General features: G+C 58.6%; 1 protein-coding gene across 6 annotated transcripts in view; it reads left to right on the top strand.

Moving 5' to 3' along the window:
• Positions 1-16,899, top strand: part of NAV1 (neuron navigator 1) — a 321,220-nt gene extending 304,321 nt beyond the window's left edge. For 4 of the 6 annotated variants that reach the window (XM_075064961.1, XM_075064960.1, XM_075064959.1 and 1 more), the window contains 10 exons: positions 69-160; positions 311-406; positions 1,045-1,204; positions 1,702-1,937; positions 2,458-2,612; positions 3,513-3,584; positions 4,215-4,411; positions 12,211-12,329; positions 12,719-12,916; positions 13,904-14,320. In XM_075064961.1, coding sequence (XP_074921062.1) covers positions 69-160; positions 311-406; positions 1,045-1,204; positions 1,702-1,937; positions 2,458-2,612; positions 3,513-3,584; positions 4,215-4,411; positions 12,211-12,329; positions 12,719-12,916; positions 13,904-13,999 — 1,421 coding nt within the window. In that variant the 3' untranslated portion in view covers positions 14,000-14,320. Of the gene's footprint in view, positions 1-68; positions 161-310; positions 407-1,044; positions 1,205-1,701; positions 1,938-2,457; positions 2,613-3,512; positions 3,585-4,214; positions 4,412-12,210; positions 12,330-12,718; positions 12,917-13,903 lie in introns of all 6 variants that reach the window. The other 2 variants (XM_075064962.1, XM_075064958.1) reach the window with 1 other exon arrangement.
• Positions 16,900-18,407: the final 1,508 nt, after the last annotated feature.

Genomic DNA, 18,407 nt, shown 5'->3' with positions numbered 1-18,407 from the left:
GGCTGTCACCTGCTGCGGGGAGTGCAGCTTCCTGCAGCAAGCGGGGCTGACTGCTGCTCCCTCCCCAGACCTGTCACCGATGGACGCTGTGGGGGCCCAGAAGGATGAGGTGACGCTGCGGATTGTCGTGCGCATGCCGCCCCAGCACATCATCAAAGGGGTAAGGACCCCGGGGGCGCTGCCGGGCCAGGGCGAGCACACGACCCAGTTGGGGTGCGTGGATGGCTCACAGTGGGTGGCCCATGGTTGGCAGGGCTGGGGCCAGGCGGGACGTCCCAGCTATGCTCATGCCTTTGCCTTTGGCTTTCAGGACTTAAAGCAGCAGGAATTCTTCCTGGGCTGCAGCAAGGTGAGCGGGAAGGTGGATTGGAAGACGCTGGATGACGCCGTCTGCCAGGTGTTCAAGGTACAGACGCTAGCAGACCCTCCAGAATCCCAGGGTTTGAGAGGTTTGCGGTGCTAGGGAACTGGGCCTTGGGCCCTGCCCTGGTTTGGAGCAGGGCACGGCTCTGCTCTCACTGCTCCTAGCCAGACAAGAGGGGAGACACTTGCCTAAGGGGCATTTAAATGCCTGTGCTGGATGGGTGGAAACAGGGAGGAGGGGCGCCAATCTCTGCAGGTGTTGGACCTACGCATGTGTCACCTCCCATGGGGGTGGGACCGTTCTGCCCATCCAATCGGTGTGGACCTCTCTCTCGAGTGGCATTCTCAGCTGAAGTTGGAAGGCCCCTCCCTAGCACCACTGGTGTCTTGGTCCCTCCTTGTCTTCTAGCTAAACCCCGGCCAGTGACACCCGGCTTATTGTGAGAGCTGCATGAGGCCCAGCAGCCCTGCGCTTCCCACCCCATGGTGGGACCTGTCCAGTGCCCGACAGGGAGTCTCTCGATGGCCTGGTGCGGTCTCCTAGTGCTGCAGGGTGGGCCCATGTCTGGTTGGGCTAGGGGGGAGCACAGGGCTGGGATGGCAGGGGGCAGTGGATCAGGACTGAGGGGCACCAGCCAGGAGCTAGGGAAATGAGCACCGGCACTGCCCCTCTCTGCCCAGGACTATGTCACCAAGATGGACCCCGCCTCCACGCTGGGGCTGAGCACCGAGTCCGTGCATGGCTACAGCATCAGCCACGTGAAGAGGATCCTGGACACGGAGCCCCCGGAGCTGCCCCCCTGCCGGAGGGGCGTGACCAGCATTGCCGTGGTGCTCAAAGGCCAGTACTGGGCGGGGAGAACCGGCACCCCTGGAGACAGGGTCTGGCGTTAGCCCTGTGGGGCATGGTGTATCCAGTGCTTCCTACCCCATCAGTGCCAAGGGGCCACAGCTAAGGATCTGGGGAGGGAAAGAGAGGGAGCCCAGGGGTCAGCTGGGGGCACTGGGCTGGGGCACCAGGCTTCATCTCCTTCCCCACTGTCTTCTCCCAGTAGCAGGCTCTGCCACTCCTGTGAGTCGGTCCCCGGGAGCTGGGTGGGGAAGGGCTGGCCAGGCCCACAGCAGGGCTGCTTGCAGCATGAACGGGAGGCAGACAGGAAGGAGGTCCTGTAGGCTGTGCCCTGAAGGGGAGGAGGCCCTGAGGTCTCACTCAGGCAGCCCCCCCTTGTCCTTGGGCCTGTGCTGCATGGGCAGAGTCCAGTTCAGGTCAAGCTGGGGGTGGGCCCCATTGCAAAGCCCCCAGCTGGTCGCTCTAACGCCCCTTTCCCTCCCTGACAGGCCTGAAGGAGAAGTGCGTGGACAGCCTGGTGTTTGAGACCCTCATCCCGAAGCCCATGATGCAGCACTACATAAGCCTCCTGCTCAAGCACCGGCGCCTCATCCTCTCGGGGCCCAGTGGCACGGGCAAGACCTACCTGACCAACCGGCTGGCCGAGTACCTGGTGGAGCGCTCAGGCAGGGAGGTCACCGAGGGCATCGTCAACACCTTCAACATGCACCAGCAGTCGTGCAAGGTGAAGGGCTCCGTGATGGTTCGCTGGGACCCGGATCCCCCTCTGCATTAACCCCAGGAGAGCCTGAGAACTCCAGACCCTGCTGTCCCAGCCCCAGGATCCCCCCAACGCTGCTCTGCTGGTGCCCCTCAGTCCTGATCCACAGCCCCGGGCTCCCCCCACCGCTGCTCTGCCAGTGCCCCTCACTCCCAACCCACAGCCCCCTGCCGTCCTAGCCCTGGAATCCCCCCACTGCAGCTCTGCCTATCCCCCTCAGTCCTGACCCACAGCCCCCTGCCGTCCCAGTCCCGGGATTCCCCCACCACAGCTTTGCTGGTGCCCCTCACTCCCGACTCACAGCCCCCTGCTATCTCAGCCCTGGGATCCCCCCATCTCTGCCTGGTGCCCCTCAGACCTGACCCGGAGACCCCCACTGTCCCAGCCCCGAGCTCCCCCCACATTGCTCTGTTGACACCCCATGCTCCTGAAACCCCTCGCTCCCTGGTGTGATGGGTGATTCACTCCTACTGTTCCATTCCAGGACCTACAACTGTACCTCTCCAACCTGGCCAATCAGATCGACCGGGAGACGGGCATCGGGGACGTGCCATTGGTCATCCTCCTTGATGACCTCAGCGAGGCCGGCTCCATCAGCGAGCTTGTCAATGGAGCACTCACCTGCAAATACCACAAATGGTAAGAGAGCCCCCCTGCTGCGTGCTGGCCCCGCCCCTTGCTTGGTGTCGCACCAATGGCATCCAAGCCTTGGACCCTGATGCGCCCCCAGGTAGCGCCCTGTTCCCAGCACCGGGCACCGCTCCGGTAGGGGTGGGGCTGTTTGACCGAGCCACAGCTCCCTGGGGATCGATAGCCCCTGGGCCCCCCAGCCCTGCTCCCCAACACCCACACCCTGCGCTTTGTGGTGAGAGCCCAGCCCCCTGCTCTCACTGGGGGCATTGAGGGGGGGAATGGAGCATCGGGACCCCAGCCTGACCTCACCCGGGGGAGAGGGGGTATGACACTTTTATGCTCCATGGCTGCAGACCCCCTTGGCGCTTCCCCTGGTCTCTGGCCAGCCCCACCCCCTTGGACTCCACCCCATGCATTACGCCATCTGCCCCGTGACATAGGGCTGGTCCGGTGGGGCTCCCTGTGTCCTTCCAAGTGCACCAGCTGTGGGTCCCCTTGGCCAGCCCCTCTCCCTCTCTCTGCAGAAGCCTGGGAGGACAGCAGTGGAGCCCAAGCAGGTCCCCTAGCACAGGGCCATGATACTCCCAGAGCCCAGCCCAGAAGGATGTGAGCTGGGGAGCCTCTTCCCCCTAGCCAGAGGACAAGCCCAGGGCCAGTATCCTGCCCAAGTCCCCTGGGAGATCTCCTGGGTGGCAGGGAGGAGGGTGGGGACTGTTTTCTGGGCCTCTCTCCCACAAGATGGGGGGCAGCAAGCCAATCTCTCCTCCTGCCTGAAGGGAGAGACAGTGAGATCGCTGCCCCTTCCTCTCCCCTATGCCAGCCCCAGTGGGTGACAACGTTAACCCCAAAGCAGGGGGCAGCTGTGGAGGGTTTCATGAGGCCCTGTCTGTGTGTCTCTCTCCCCAGCCCCTACATCATCGGGACGACCAACCAGCCCGTGAAGATGACCCCAAACCATGGCCTGCATCTCAGCTTCAGGTACTGGGGACCTCAGGGCCTGGGTAGGGGAAAAGACCCACTCTGTGGGTCCCCACACGGCAGCTGGTGTCTCCTCCGCTTTTTGCCCTGGAGGCCCAGGCTGAGCAGGGCCCTGGACCTGACCCCTCCATCCCCAGAGGGTGCTGCTTGTGTGCCTGCCCAGCCTGGGATCCAGGGGCTTCCATGCTGTTGGGGGGGGCGGAGGGGGAGCCATGACCTGCTGGGGATGTGGCACAGGCCCCATCCTGCTCCACTGGCCAGGGAAACAGATTCCCCCCATCAACCCAGTGGGAGGCTCTGGAGAGTGCTTGAGGCATGCGTTGGGAGGCAGCGTTTTAGGAGGCTTTAGGGTGTGCACTGCTGGGGTTGCAGTGCATGACATGGCTCCAGGAAGCTCTGGGGGTGCAGGGGGCATGGACTGATGCTCGGGGGTACGGTGCACTGGGGATGCTGGAGCTGATACCAGGGGTAGGGTGCAGGGGGTGCTGGGGCTGGTGCCTGGAATACAATGCACAGGGGGCCGTGAGGGGGTGCAGGGGGCAATACCTAGGGGACAGGTGATGCGCACGACGGCATTGGGGGTGATTGTTTTGTCCAGATGTGCAGTGCTGAGCCCTCCCTGTCCCCCAGGATGCTGACATTCTCCAACAATGTGGAGCCAGCCAATGGCTTCTTGGTCCGTTACCTGCGCCGGAAGCTGCTTGAGTCGGACAGTGACATCAATGCCAACAGGGTGGAGCTGCTGCGGGTGCTGGACTGGGTGCCCAAGCTCTGGTACCACCTGCACACCTTCCTGGAGAAGCACAGCACCTCAGACTTCCTCATTGGTGAGCAGAGTGGGAGCCGAGCCGGCAGGGTCTGGGCGGGCGCAGGAAGTGGAGCAGACCCGCTATTGCTCAGGGACTGGCTCTGCAGCTCCCCCAGCTGGCAGTTTCTCTGCCACTGGCCTTCCCAGAGGGGAGGAGCCTGCAGGAGAGGGCAGGGCTAAATGCTTTGCCCCTTCTAGGCAATAATCAACTTCTTCTTCGAGTGCTTGCTCATATCCATTCCAATTAGGTGTGCGCGCGCTGCGTGCACGTTCCGCGGAAGAATTTTCTACCCTAGCAACACCTGGTGGGTTGGCTGGGCGCCCCCTGGCGTGGCGCCGCCATGGCACCGAATATATACCCCTGCTGACCCGTCCGCTCCTCAGTTCCTTCTTACCGCCCGTGTCGGTTGTTGGAACAGTGGAGCGCGGCTTAGCCTTTCTCCACTTCCCTAGCGATTCACCTGTTCTAATACTTTTCTGTAAATAAATATTTATTTATAATTGTAGTCTGTACTTTTAGTAGTAGTTCGTTAGCATAGTTAGTGTAATTATCTTAGAGGGTCGGGGCTTAACCCATCCCCTCTCCCGGTGCCCAGGCTCATGCCTGGTTCACCGGGCTTCAAACCCTGCTCGGCCTGCCGCCGGCCGATGCCAACGGGAGACCCCCATGACTCTTGCCGATACGTGGGATTCCCCCAGACACTTCAGGCAAGTGCCGAATTTGCAGATCTTTTAAGCCGCGGACGAAGAAGGAGTGGGACTTTCGCGTGCAGCAGCTCCTAATGGAAACGGCCCTTGCTCCTCCGGCCCCAGCCCCGGGACCAGCACCGCCTGCACCGTCCGCGCCGGGGAGAAGTACCTCTTCAGCACCGGAGGGCGCCGGTACCGACAAGACGCGGAACCAGCCGTCAGCGGTGCAGAAACCAACTCGGCACCGCTCTCTCTCCCCGCGTGCCAAGAAGACCAAAGCTCCTGCGGCCCCGATACCTGCACCGCAGTTGGAGCCTCAGCCTAAGCCGAGTCACCCGGCACCGACCACGGCACCGGCAGTGTCAGCACCGTTGATTCCGGCTGTGCAAGAGCCGTTGAGTCTGGTGCGTGACAGCTCCCCGGCACGTGCTGAGGTAGAGCTCCACATCCCTACCACGCCGGAAACTTCTTCAACGGCAAGGGACCTCATTGCGCTCACTGAGCCTACCCTGCCCCAACCCCCGGCGCTGCCGGTGCGGGTCATCGCGTCAGCGGGGAAGCCTACGCTAGCCCGGCCACCCTCTGTTGACACCGGGGGCAGACGCCATTACAGATCCAGGTCCCGACGCCGCTCCCGATCTCGCCGTCGGTCCTACTCCCAGCACCGCTCGCAGTCCCGGTACCGATCGCCTTCTCGGTACCGGTCGTACTCGCGGTACCGCTCCAGGTCTCGCTCGCCGGACCGGTACTCCAGTCATTGGCCAGCTTCCCAGTACCGCTCTCGTCGCAGTCACTCGCGACATCGACCTTCGTGTTCCCGGTCGACCTCCCAGCACCGCGCCGGACGCAGGTCCCGGTCCACGTCTCGGCACCGTTACGCTGCTCGGTACCGCTCTCTGGGGGGACACGACTCTCGGCACCCTGGACCTGCAGCGCCTCCGCAGGGCCTTTCAGCCCCGCCTTGGCCTTCGCGGCACCCGTCTGAGTCCTCGCATGCTGACAGCACTGGTTATGGGGACTCCGAACTTCAGGGCCGTCCCAGGCATGGTACCCATGTTGCCGAACAGGCACCTCAGTGGTCGTTTTGGACACCGTGGGCGTACCACCAGGCTCAGGGCAATAACACGGTGGCATCTCATTCCGCCCCGTCGGAGCACCGTGCGCCTGAAGCAACAGTGAGCCGCCCCCCTCCAAAGGAAACAGAGGTCTCGGCTGTACCTCAGGACCCCCCGGTGTTCCCAGACCCCGAGGCTCCCCAGGATCAGGACGCCCTGCAGGACACGGTCCTTCCTGGCCTGTCGTCCTCCTCTCCGGACGAGGCAGTAGCTGGTTCTTCGACATCGGGGCCACCCCCGATTGACCTCCACCCCCACCAGGACCTTCTCCGGCGGGTCACTTTGAATATCAACCTCCCGGTGGAGGAGGTCCCGGAGGTCGAGGACCCCGTTATTGATATTCTTTCGGCAGACACTCCTACTCGGGTAGCCTTGCCGTTCATCCGCACCATCCAAGCCAGGGCGGACACGATCTGGCAGTCCCCGGCGTCGATTCCACCTACAGCCAGGGGCGTGGAGCGGAATACATGGTACCCTCCAAAGGGTACGAGTACCTGTACACCCATCCGGCTCCATGCTCTCTGGTTGTTCAGTCGGTCAACGAGCGGGAGCGCCATGGCCAGCACCAAAATCACGGGAGGCTAAGCACATGGACCTATTGGGCCGTAAGGTCTACTCTGCCGGGGGCCTCCAACTACGGGTGGCCAATAAACAGGCGTTGCTCAGCCAATACAATTATAACACTTGGCAGTCGGTCGGGAAATTTGCTGAGCTCATCCCGCAGGACTCCCGGCCGGAGTTCCAAGCTTTCATCAAGGAGGGAAAAAAGGTAGCTCGCACATCCCTCCAGGCCGCTCTCGACGCAGCGGACTCAGCGGCCAGAACAGTAGCCTCTGGCATTACAATGCGTCGAATATCATGGTTACAAGTCTCGGGTCTACCCCCTGAGCTTCAACACACGGTTCAGGACCTTCCCTTTGAAGGCCAAGGGCTTTTCTCCGAGAAAACGGACCCGAGACTCCAGAGTCTAAAGGACAATAGAGTTATTATGCAGTCCCTCGGAATGCACACTCCGCAAACGCAGCAGAGATCCTTCCGGACCCAACCCCAGCGCCCATATCCCCCTCCCAGGCCTCGCCTAGACTATAACAGGAGGCGTGGTCGTGGGAACCGAAGGTGTCAACCGGGTTTCCAAGGGGGCAACAATAACGGTCCTACCAAGCCACCAGCGGGCCCGAAATCGAACTTTTGAAGGTGCGCCCGGGAGCAGAGCACCAGTTCTTGTCCAGGATCCTCTTTTGTTCTCCAACCGCCTTTCCTCCTTCCTCCCTGCGTGGGCTCAATTGACTTCCGACCATTGGGTCTTACACACGGTGGAATCTGGATACCATCTCCAGTTTATTTCGTCCCCTCCTTCCCACCCACCCTGCCCGTCCCTCTTCAGGGACCCCTCTCACGAGCAAATCCTCTGGCAGGAGGTTCTTACGCTCCTCTCCATCAGGGCGATAGAAGAGGTTCCGGAAGAATTCAGGGGCAGGGGATTCTACTCCCGTTATTTTCTGATCCCCAAGGCGAAAGGAGGCCTTCGACCCATCCTAGATCTGCGCGGCCTCAACGTCTTTCTAAAGAAGTTGAAGTTCCACATGGTGTCACTGGGGACGATCATCCCGTCCTTGGATCCCGGAGACTGGTACGCTGCTCTCGACCTGAAGGACGCTTATTTTCACATCTCTATTTACCCTCCACACAGACTGTATCTACGCTTCAAGGTACGCGACCAACATTTTCAGTTCACAGTCCTGCCATTCGGCCTCTCCACCGCCCCACGCGTCTTCACGAAGTGCATGGCAGTGGTCGCCGCCTTCCTCCATCGTCAGAACATTCAGGTCTTTCCCTATCTCGACGACTGGCTCATTCGCGGGACCTCCAAGGCCCAAGTTTCCAGGCATGTTGCCATCATCAAGAATCTCTTCCAGTCTTTGGGCCTGATGATCAATGTGGACAAATCCACTCTAGACCCCACTCAAAGAATAGTGTTCATTGGGGCAGTTCCAGACTCCACGCTGGCAACTGCTTGCCTTCCACTGCCCCGATTTCAGACAGTAGTCACGGCTGTCAAGAACCTGCAGACGTTCCCAATCACCTCGGCACGCACCTGCCTCAGTCTCCTCGGCCACATGGCTGCGTGCACGTTTGTGACCAAATACGCCAAACTCCGCATGCGCCCCCTTCAAGGTTGGCTTGCCTCTGTTTATCGCCCAAGCAGAGATTCCATAGATCTGGTCATCACCATTCCCTAGGGCGTTTTGAGCTCCCTCAACTGGTGGCTCAATCCTTCCCTGATGTGCGCGGGCATGCCATTCCATCCGAGGCAGCCCACGGCATCTCTGACGACAGACGCATCTTCCCTTGGCTGGGGTGCACATCTGGGCAATCGTCGCATGCAAGGCCTCTGGTCGGCCGGGGAACTGGCATTGCATATCAATGTCCGGGAGCTGTGGGCGGTCCGCCTCGCCTGCCAGGCCTTCCGACATCATCTGCAGGGCTGTTGTGTTCGAGTACTCATGGACAATACAACAGCAATGCATTATATAAACAAGCAAGGAGGGTCTCGATCTCCCCACCTTTGTCAGGAGGCGATCCTATGTGGGACTTTTGTATAGCCCACTCCATCGACCTCACAGCATCCTTCCTTCCGGGGGTCTGGAACACGCTGGGGGACCACCTCAGCAGGTCCTTCCTGACCCACGAGTGGTCGCTCCGCCCGGACATGGTTTACTACATCTTCTGAAAGTGGGGCTTTCCCCACATGGACCTCTTCGCTTCCCGCAGCAACCGGAAGTGTCAGAGGTTCTGCTCCTTCCGGGGTCTCGCCCCGGGTTCGATATCGGACGCCTTCCTGATCTCCTGGGCGAACCATCTCCTGCTAGCCTTTCCCCCTTTCCGATGGTGGCCACAGCTAGTGCTAGTCAAAACTGGCAACAGACAGGGTGCGACTGATTCTGATCGCCCGTTGCTGGACCCCCCAGCACTGGCTCACCACGTTGCGGGACCACTCCGTTGCGCGAACCCGATCTCCCTTGCCTCCCTCCATCAGGATCTAATCTCTCAGACACTGGCAGGTCTTCTCCACCAGACTCGCAGATCCTCCACCTGACAGCGCCTGGCTCCTCCATGGCTTAATCTCCCTGCCTTGATCTCCACACTGCTCGCCCCAGTGCCAGGAGGTGCTCGATCTGTGGCACAGGAAACCCTCTCCAGATCAACTTACTTAGCTAAGTGGAACGGTTCCTGCTGGTGCAAGCACAGTATTGTTGCTCCTTAGTCGGAGGTTTCCATCCCTTCTATCTATGGAATACCTCTGGGCTCTCAAGCCAGGCAAGGTCTTGCGAAATCATCTCTGCGAGACACTTTTAGCAGCATCTCCACGTTCCACCCTGGAGCAGGGGTGTCGGTTCCTCGTCTTCTGCCCACCCTGTCGTCTATCCAGTTCCTTAAGGGCCTGGATGCGCACTTTTTCCCCTCATTTGACCCTCCCCCGCCTCATGGACCTCTAATTTAGTTCGCTTGAGGCTCATGTCTCTGCCCTTCTGAACCTTCTGGCACTGCTCACTCTGTAATCTTATCCATGGAAGACCAGCTCTTCCTTGTAGCCATTACATATGCTTGGCCGAGTATCGTTCGTAGACTTCAGCCGCTCATGGTGACCCTCCGATCACACGTGTTCCACAAGACAAGGCTGCTGCGTACCCACCTCCAGCTTCTCTCCTATGTGTCTCTGCCTTCCTCTTATATTTAATCAAGACATATGTCTTCCCGTGTTACTTCCCCCAAAACCACATGTACATCCCACTGAGGTAGCAGAGCTGCACCGTCACTCGACGTCCGCAGAAGCATCGGCCTTCTTACACCTCTGAGCGTACGGACCCTTCCGCAAAACGCCCACTTTTTGGGCAGTGGCAAGCCCACATGAAAGGTCAGGCACAGTCTCTTCCCAGCGCATATTTCTTCCTTGATAACAGCCGTATCCGGGTGGCTACGAGTTTGCCTGCGCCTGCCACAGGCCGTGCTGTCACAGCTTCATTTCGACCAGCGGTCCAGGCCTCCTAGCAAGTCTCGCCTTCCATAGCGTCGAGTAACCCACTCAAAGAATACTGAATCGAGGGCGCACATGGTCTTCGGTGCCACCGTGGTTACTATCCCATGTACGCACCTGGTCCAACATATTCCAGAGATGTATGTCAGCCTTTGGCTTAGCGGCTTCGCATGTCACCGCGGTTTCTCAGCGTGCGACCGCCACTCGCCTAGTAAGGCTGTGGGATTCACCTTCTTGGAATGGAGTATGAGCAAGCACTCGAAGAAGAAAAGACGGTTACCACCTGGTAACTGTGTTGTGCTTCGAGATTGTGTTTTGCTCTATCCGCGATTGGGCCAACCCGCCCTCTCTTCCCCACTTCGAGTAGCCGGCAAAGAAGGAAACTGTTCAGGAACAGACGTCGTGTCGCAGGGTTGGTTATATATTCGGTGCCATGGCGGCGCCATGCCAGGGGGCGCCAGGGCCGACCTGCTCCGCGTTTGGCTAGGCGTAGAAAATTCTTCCAGAATTAAACCCGTGCACGCAGCGCCTGTGCACACCTAATTGGAATGGATATGAGCAACAAATCTTCGAAGGGAATCAACAGTCTTACAACGGTGAGTAACCGTCTTTTCGATTGTTGCCTACTGAGTCACTGCAAAACCTTACACTGACCTGGAAATGAGCAAAGCCATCCCCCTGCAACCTAGCCTGATCTGTTTCGCCAGGGTCCTGCAGCCCAGCAGGCTAAGTACCTTCAGAAGGCGGACTTCTGAGATTCACATGGCAGAGTCAGAACACAGGGCTCCACCCCTTGCTTAGTGGGCGGGAATGTAGTCTAGTTTAGGATGAATGCTTAGATGGTGCGGTACTTTTTTTTTTTTTTTTTTTTTTTTTGAAACTTCCGGTGTTTTTTCTGAGAAATTTCTTTTTTCCCCAAACCAAACACTTCTTTGGCCATTTTTTTGTTTTTTCTTTGTTTTTTATCGGTTGGCTGAATGAATTACGATTGCGATTTAAATTATTTTCATCAAGTTGTACCAAAAACCCGAGGTAATTAAAATTACCTGCATTCACTGAAACCAGGTGGGCTTAACTCAAAGATTCCAAGACCCATTTTTCAATTAGGATTTTGATAAAGATTTTGATTTTAAAAAAAAAAAAAAAAAGTCCTGGGAAATATTTCAGAGCTCTGGGAAAGCCCCATTTCTATCCCTGCCCAATCCCGGCATTCTTGGCGTTTGTGGGTGGATTATTTTTGCCCTGTTTCCCCCAGCTCGACTCAGGAGCTTTCACTCTGTTATACAGCCAGCCTGCCAGGGTGTTTCCTGCGGAAGGGGATCTGGTCCCCTGCCCTGGGTCCCTAATGGCCTCTCCTCCGCCAGTGTGCCGTCCCAGAGGCGGCTGCATTTCAGTGCATGTCCCTCTGATTTCTAAAGCCCTTGGGGTGAAAGATTCAAGTTCTGGGGGATGTTTTCAGGGAGCTGCTGCCCAGCAGTGCCGGATAGCATTCCCAGTGCCACCATCCTGCTCCATCCCCGATGGCCCCTGCCCCAGAGATAACTGTGGCAAACAGTTTGGGGTGGGTGCATCCAGTGCAACCTTTGCAGGGGCAGACTGGCCACTTGGTCAGAGCTCTCAGCTCCAGGCAAGAGTTGGGAGCAACCTCTGCCTAGGCACCAGCGCTATGTTTTCCATCATAGCCCTGCTGGGGTTGGGGCTGGGATCACAGCTGAGGCTGGTCCAAGTCCTTTTTTGGAGCACGGCCTCCTCTGGAGAGGGGACAGGTGTTCCGGGTTGAGAACCTCATAGGGGCAGGGTTGAGGCAACCTCTGGGATCATGGTTCCCTTGTGGCTGTGCAGACTGGGAGGAGCTGAGACCTGGTAGCCAAGGGCTGGGGAGGTGCACGGCAGGTCCTAGAGGCCAAGTCGGATGGCGGGGTTTGTGTCTGCTTGGCTCACCTCACTGGCCTCTCTTTGTCCCCTCCCCTCCTGCAGGCCCCTGCTTCTTCCTCTCCTGTCCCATCGGGATTGAGGATTTCCGGACCTGGTTCATCGACCTGTGGAATAACTCCATCATCCCCTACCTGCAGGAGGGGGCGAAGGATGGGATCAAGGTACCCAGCCGAAACCTCTGCCTGCCAAGCGTGGGCTGAAATGACCCAGGGCTCTAACACCCCAGCCCTCGTGGGGAGCATCCAATCAGAAGAAGGGCCGTGAACCCTCTGCCCCACAACCAGGAGAATGACCCACAACAGAGTTGGCAGGAGATGAGGAGGGCTGGGCTGGGCAGAATCGGGACTGAGGGGCACCAGCAGAACTGGGTATTAGAAGGTTGTCCAGTCTCTGCCTGTGCTAACCCTGCCCTTTCAGTCCTTCCCTGTCCTGAGCCCCACTGTCCGTCAGTGGGACTGAGCTGCAGCTGCTTCCATGGGGCAGTTGGGCCCCCAGTGCCATGAGCATTGAGCCCTGCACCCCTCACTCAGTCTCTGCCCCCCCCTTTCAGGTCCATGGCCAGAAAGCAGCCTGGGAAGACCCCGTGGAGTGGGTCCGGGACACCCTGCCCTGGCCATCAGCGCAGCAGGACCAATCGAAGCTGTACCACCTGCCCCCACCCAGCGTGGGACCCCACACCATAGCCTCCCCCCAAGAGGAACGGACTGTCAAAGATACCACGCCCAGCTCCTTGGACTCTGACCCCCTGGTATGGGCCGCTTCCAATAGGGGCGCGAACGAGCATGTGAGAGATCAGAGCCTGCGAGATATGGGGGGAGGTCGCAGAGACAGCGGGGGGGTAGGGCAGTGTAGTAATGGCTGAGTAAGGGGCCCTGGAGGAGAACGGTTACTATGGGGAGGGTTGGTGGGGAGCACAGGGGCATCTTGGAGGCCAGCTGGCTGGTGGGGAGGTGAGTCCATCCTCCCCAGGTGTCTGTCCATACAGCGTCATAAAGCAACCCCCATCCAGGGATGTCTCAGGCTGGAATCGCTCCTCAGAGAGAGATTCCATGGAGCACGTGGCTGATAGCAGGGCCGCTCCATGTAACAGGTGCTGGGGGGAGCAAGCTGAATGCATGGCAGGTTGCCGGGGGGCCAGTACAAGCAGGCTGGTATCTGGCTTGGTCTGCAAACAGGCATCCCTTATCAGCCCTGCAATGCACAATACACACCCCTTTAGACTGAAAGAGAAGCATCTGTTACCCCCTGCCTGGAAAGAACCCACCCGCCCAGCACCCCTTCTGGGCTGACCAGCCTTACCTTCCAACCATAATTTTCAGTGTAGACACATAAGTTCTTCAGTCTTCACCTTACTCACATTTTGCAATGCTTACGAGGAGCAGCAGGCTACTGGCTCTCAGTCATGACCTCACGTTGCCAGCCTTTGGTGAACTCATGTGTGTTTACTTGACCCAGGGGATCCCTATGAAAATCTGTGTACCCCGGTGCCAGTTGGCACCGAGAGGTTCCTGGGTCACAGAGCTCCAGCTGAAGGATGGGAATGTGGGGTGAGGACTCCGCAGGTCAGGAGTGGCGGGCTCTGGTAGAGCTGAGGGCTGGGGCAGGACTGGAGGACTGGACTGGCTGACGGTCAAGGGTGAGGGGGGGCTGTGGGTCAGGTGTGGGAGGTGCTGGCTGTGCCCCTCTGCAGACATGCCTGGCTGACCCACTCTCGGTGCCCTTGCCTCCTGTGCAGATGGCCATGTTGCTGAAGCTCCAGGAAGCAGCCAACTACGTCGAGTCTCCGGACCGAGAGACCCTGATGGATCCCAACCTGCAGCCAACGCCGTGAGGCCTTACCGCACCAGGAAGGGGAGCTCGCCGTCCTCGGCCGCCAGCTGGTTTTGCTTTTCATTTGGTCTCCTGGGAGTGCGCGGCCGGGCCTGGAAAGCGGCGGGGACGTGAGGCTCTGGCACGTCCCCTTTGGGCATGGGGGCAGCGGGGCTCAGCCCCCAAGAGTGCAAGGCACCCGCCTCCCAGCCTGCCTCTGGTGGTAGGAGAATGCTGGTTTCTCTTCTTGGTTTTTCTGTCTCTGTCGCAAACTCCTGGGGATTGGGGGCCGAATGCAGCCAACACAGACTCCCCGGCACCAACGGGCAGGCACCTGCATGGGGCGGGGACTCCTCCCAGGGTCCAGCAGGGGGGCCAGGAGGAGCATGCAGCCCCAGAACAAGAGGATTTTTTATTTTAATGAAATAATCTTCGGGGCAAAGAGAAGAACAAATTCCTGATGAACGTGTCTGAGTCTCGCTGTCAGAGACCCACTGGCTTCCGCTGTCTCCCATGCCAACCACCCCACAAACTCCAGTGCAAGCGAAGGCCTGGGAGGAGGAGGCGGACTCTCAGCTCTGTCTTTGTACGTCCCTTATTTAATCTGCATGACCGTCATTTAAACCAGGAGTTCCCAACAAACCCTGCTTTGGTTAGATTATTTCCCCCTGCCCCCACCCACCCATTTGATTTGGACAGAGTTCAGCTCTTCCTTTGTTCCTCTGGTTCTGGTTGGTTCCTCCTCGTTGCTGCGGCCCGAGGAGGGTCAGGCAGCCTCATATTGAGTTGATTCCTTTTTTCCATTTCCGTTGGACTTGTTTATTTTTGTTGCTGTTTTTGTTTTTCTCTCCCCCTGCCCCCAGTCACCTTGGTGATGAAACTGGTGCTGACTGGATGCTCTCCAGTAACTGATTTCCCCCCTCACAGCTCCTGTCAGGCTCAGTGTGGCTTCAGGCGGCAGCACGACGCTCACAAAGAAGCACAACTGGCTTTGGGAGGTTCCCCTCCCCACTCCCCACTTTGTGACACCCATCTTCCATAAGCACAAGATGCCCGTAGCCGGGGGCTAGGCCCTGGCAGTGGGAGCTGAGAGACAGTGCTACTGCGGCCCCTGGTGGCTCAAGTCGAAGGGAGTAGCCAGAGATGGTGACAATCTCCCACCAAGCCAGCAGAGCTGGTAGTGTCCGTCCCCCATGAGTGTTCGCGGCTGGCTAGGGTAGAGGGTGGCAGGACATTGAGGCGAGGGGCTGGCAGAGGTGGCCCTGCCTATGACACATCTCCATGCATGGTTAGTGCATGCAGAGCTCTTGCTCCGTGCCCAGCATAGAGATCTCAGTAGCCGTTAGGTGGCATCTAGACAAGGGGTGGGCAGCATATGGTTCTCTTTCCTCCATGCACAGCAACAGGGGAACCAGGGAACGAGCCCCCTCCACCTCCCCCAGTCAGCGCCCTTGGAGAACCCTTCCTCGTTTCCCTCCGGCTCCAGGACAGGCTGGGAGCGTTGGCTTAGGTCCATTCATGCGGTGAGTTCAGTACCGCTGGTGTGCATTACATTGCAGGGGTCTCTCGTCTCAGGAGTTCCAAGTTGGTTTGGATGGCACCATCCCACATCTGTCATCGATAGCTTTCTGGATATCAGAAGGCCATGAAATAGCCTGAGATAGCAGCCCTAGACATTCAGGGCAGAAGGAACCATTCTCATCTCTGCTCAGCACCTGCATAGCATGGGCTAGAGGACTTCCCCCCCCTCCCACCCCACATTATTGCATCTAGCTCACAGCTTGAGTGTGATGGTTAGAAAGAGACACCCAGTCTTGATTTAAAGGCTCTAAGTTGTGGAGAATGTACCCCGGCCCTCAGTGACCATGGGACTTGGTGATGTGCAGACACATTCTCTAGGCAACTGCTCCCCCAGGGCCATTCATATATTCAGCCCAGGAGGCCAGTAACTTGTGACCCGAAGGATAATCTCAGCCCAGTGAGTGCTGTTTCTTAGCAATCGAGACAGACTAGCACCTCGGGTTGAGTCTCTGGCAAGTGGCCTGTGGTCTTGCCTGAAATTCAGCCTGAGCTGCTCAAGCTGAGCTGTGGGCGGAGGCACATCCCTTCCCCGGAACAGGAAGCTGCCAAGGGACCCCCCTCGCCCAGGACCACACAGGGAGCAGAAGCCCCCATCTGGGAAGCTGCCCTGCCTCGTGCTGCGGACTGAATCTGCGCTGCTGTCCCTGCAAGCTGTGAAGAGCCAAGCCAAGACCTGCAAAAGAAATATGCAACTGTACAGCCAGAAGAGGTGGCTGTAGAGTGGGGGGAACGAACCATGGTGCTGCAATGCTGCCTTATTACCTCTGCCAACGGAGCAGCCTGGAGCGTATGAGGCAAGGGCACGGGTTGGCCAAATCATTGGGTACGTGGCTGGACTCCAGCCCATGAGCACCAAACAGAGTCAGTATGTGTAACCAGGGGAAGGGAGGGGGGGCATGTTTAACCCCGCCTCTGCTGGTGCCTGCGGTGCCCTTGTCCTGCATAAATGTTCCACTGATATGCGTTCAGGGACTGCCAAGGCCTGCACCGCTCTCCAGCGAGCAGGGAGGAAAGCCGAACTGGAAACACAGTCCTGGCCCCACCACACTCCCTGCTGTGGAGTGCTGGGCTCCGACTAGCACCGACCCCAGCTCCCCATGGGCTGGGATAGGTCAATCCGTGTCCAGCTCCATGACTTGGAGAGGTGCCTGCTGCTAAGAGAGATGCATCCCTGGCCTCTGCCCACTGTGCCCGGGTTTGACGTCACTACCGTTCGTGAGCTGGGTCTCATGAGCATCTGTAACCAGGCAGTTCTGGACCAGGTCTCTCAGCCTCCAAGGGCCTGTCAGAACCCCGGACCCTGCTTACACTTCCGGGGATCCAGAGAACTTCACCCAGGGATTCCTGGTTGAGTTCAAGTGGATTATGTAGAGACACACCCAGTCATGATTTTAAGGCTCCACATGATGGAGAATCCACCCCGTCCCTACGTGACTGTGGACATGACTTACAAATACGTCGTCTAGGCAAACTCCTGGCCTTATTGCACTCCACCTGGTGCCACCCACAGCCAGAGCTGCTGCGCCAGCCTTGTCTCTTGACTGGTCTGATCCCATGGGCCAGCCCTGCCCAGGTGCCTACGCTGTCCCATGCAGCTTGCCGCCTGTGCTGGGGAGGTGGCTATAGGCACACGCTGGTGAACAATGCACGAGTGGAGGAGAGAGCAGTAGCTCTGATCTTGGCTCTCCCTATCGTGCAGCCTGTTGCGTTGAGTTCTCCCTGGTGGCGATGGAGGGTGGAAGTGTGGAGTAGGGGAACCAGTGCCCAGTGCTGGTGGTTACTGGAGCCTCTGTGGATCTGGTCAGATGCAGCAACCTGGCATCTTGGTGGGGAGGGCAGGGCAGTGGGCTCCTGGCTCGATGAGCAGCCCCGCAGCGGGGAGCAAGGGTGAACTTCGCTGCTAGTGTGCGGGGCAAACCTCCACCAACATGTCACAGGCAGAGTGCAATCAGCTGCCTCCCCTTCAGCCTGGACCCACTGCCCTGCCTTCCCAAAGGGCGTCTCTGGCAGGAGGCAGGTGCTGCTTCTTTCCGCTTTGCTTTTGCTCAGAGACGACACAAACAACACTTGTCCTGCCTTTCTCAGTCGTGTGCTATCTTGGGGTGCAGGGCTTGGGGGGGGTTGGCACATGGCGCCTGTGGCTATGATCCGAGGCCTATGCACAGAATCTCTCTGTCCCTGACTCTCCGGGGGCTTAAAACCAACCCAAGAGGCCTTTTAATGTAAGGAAAATCTGGTCTGGTGCATTCCCCCCCGCCCCCCCGAAGCTGTGTGTATATAGGTGCAGGGGGGCGTTCTCACTGAAATGTATCTGTTACCCTTCCAAGGGCAGACCCTTGGACTGGCGCTGTCAGGGATTTGCAGCAATGTGTCGTGTGCAGATATAAGGTGCTCGCTTCGCTCTCTGTGTGTAATCGTGGACATGTGCACCCTTGTCAATGTAACCCAATACGTGGGGCTACCTGCACAACACTGGGAACTCGGGGGAGGAGGGGAGGATAGGTTTGGCTGTAGTTGAAGGTTCCATTGGCTGGTTTAATGTGCACAATCCCTGTGGGCGCTGTTTTTTGCTACTTTTGGCTATGAGCTTTACCTCACGCAGATCTGCTGATGATATGGGCCAGCCCCTCGAGCAGTGAAAATCGGTCCAACTGCACTGGAGCATTACGGCAAGGGTGAAGCGACAAATGGACACAGATGATGTCTGTGGCTCTTAACAATGGAGGTGGAATCCATGCGGACAGAGATGGGACACCCCAGGCTTTTCTCCATCTAGTCTATCCTGCAGACTCTGGTCTCCAGGGCTTTGGTCTGTGATCTTAAACGACTCAAGCAATGGCCCAGCCACC

Source organism: Chelonoidis abingdonii, chromosome 4 (genome assembly GCF_003597395.2).
Source record: "Chelonoidis abingdonii isolate Lonesome George chromosome 4, CheloAbing_2.0, whole genome shotgun sequence".
Taxonomy (NCBI): domain Eukaryota; kingdom Metazoa; phylum Chordata; order Testudines; family Testudinidae; genus Chelonoidis; species Chelonoidis abingdonii.
The sequence above is the reverse complement of the archived record's forward strand: the minus strand, read 5'-3'. Positions and strand labels throughout refer to the sequence as shown.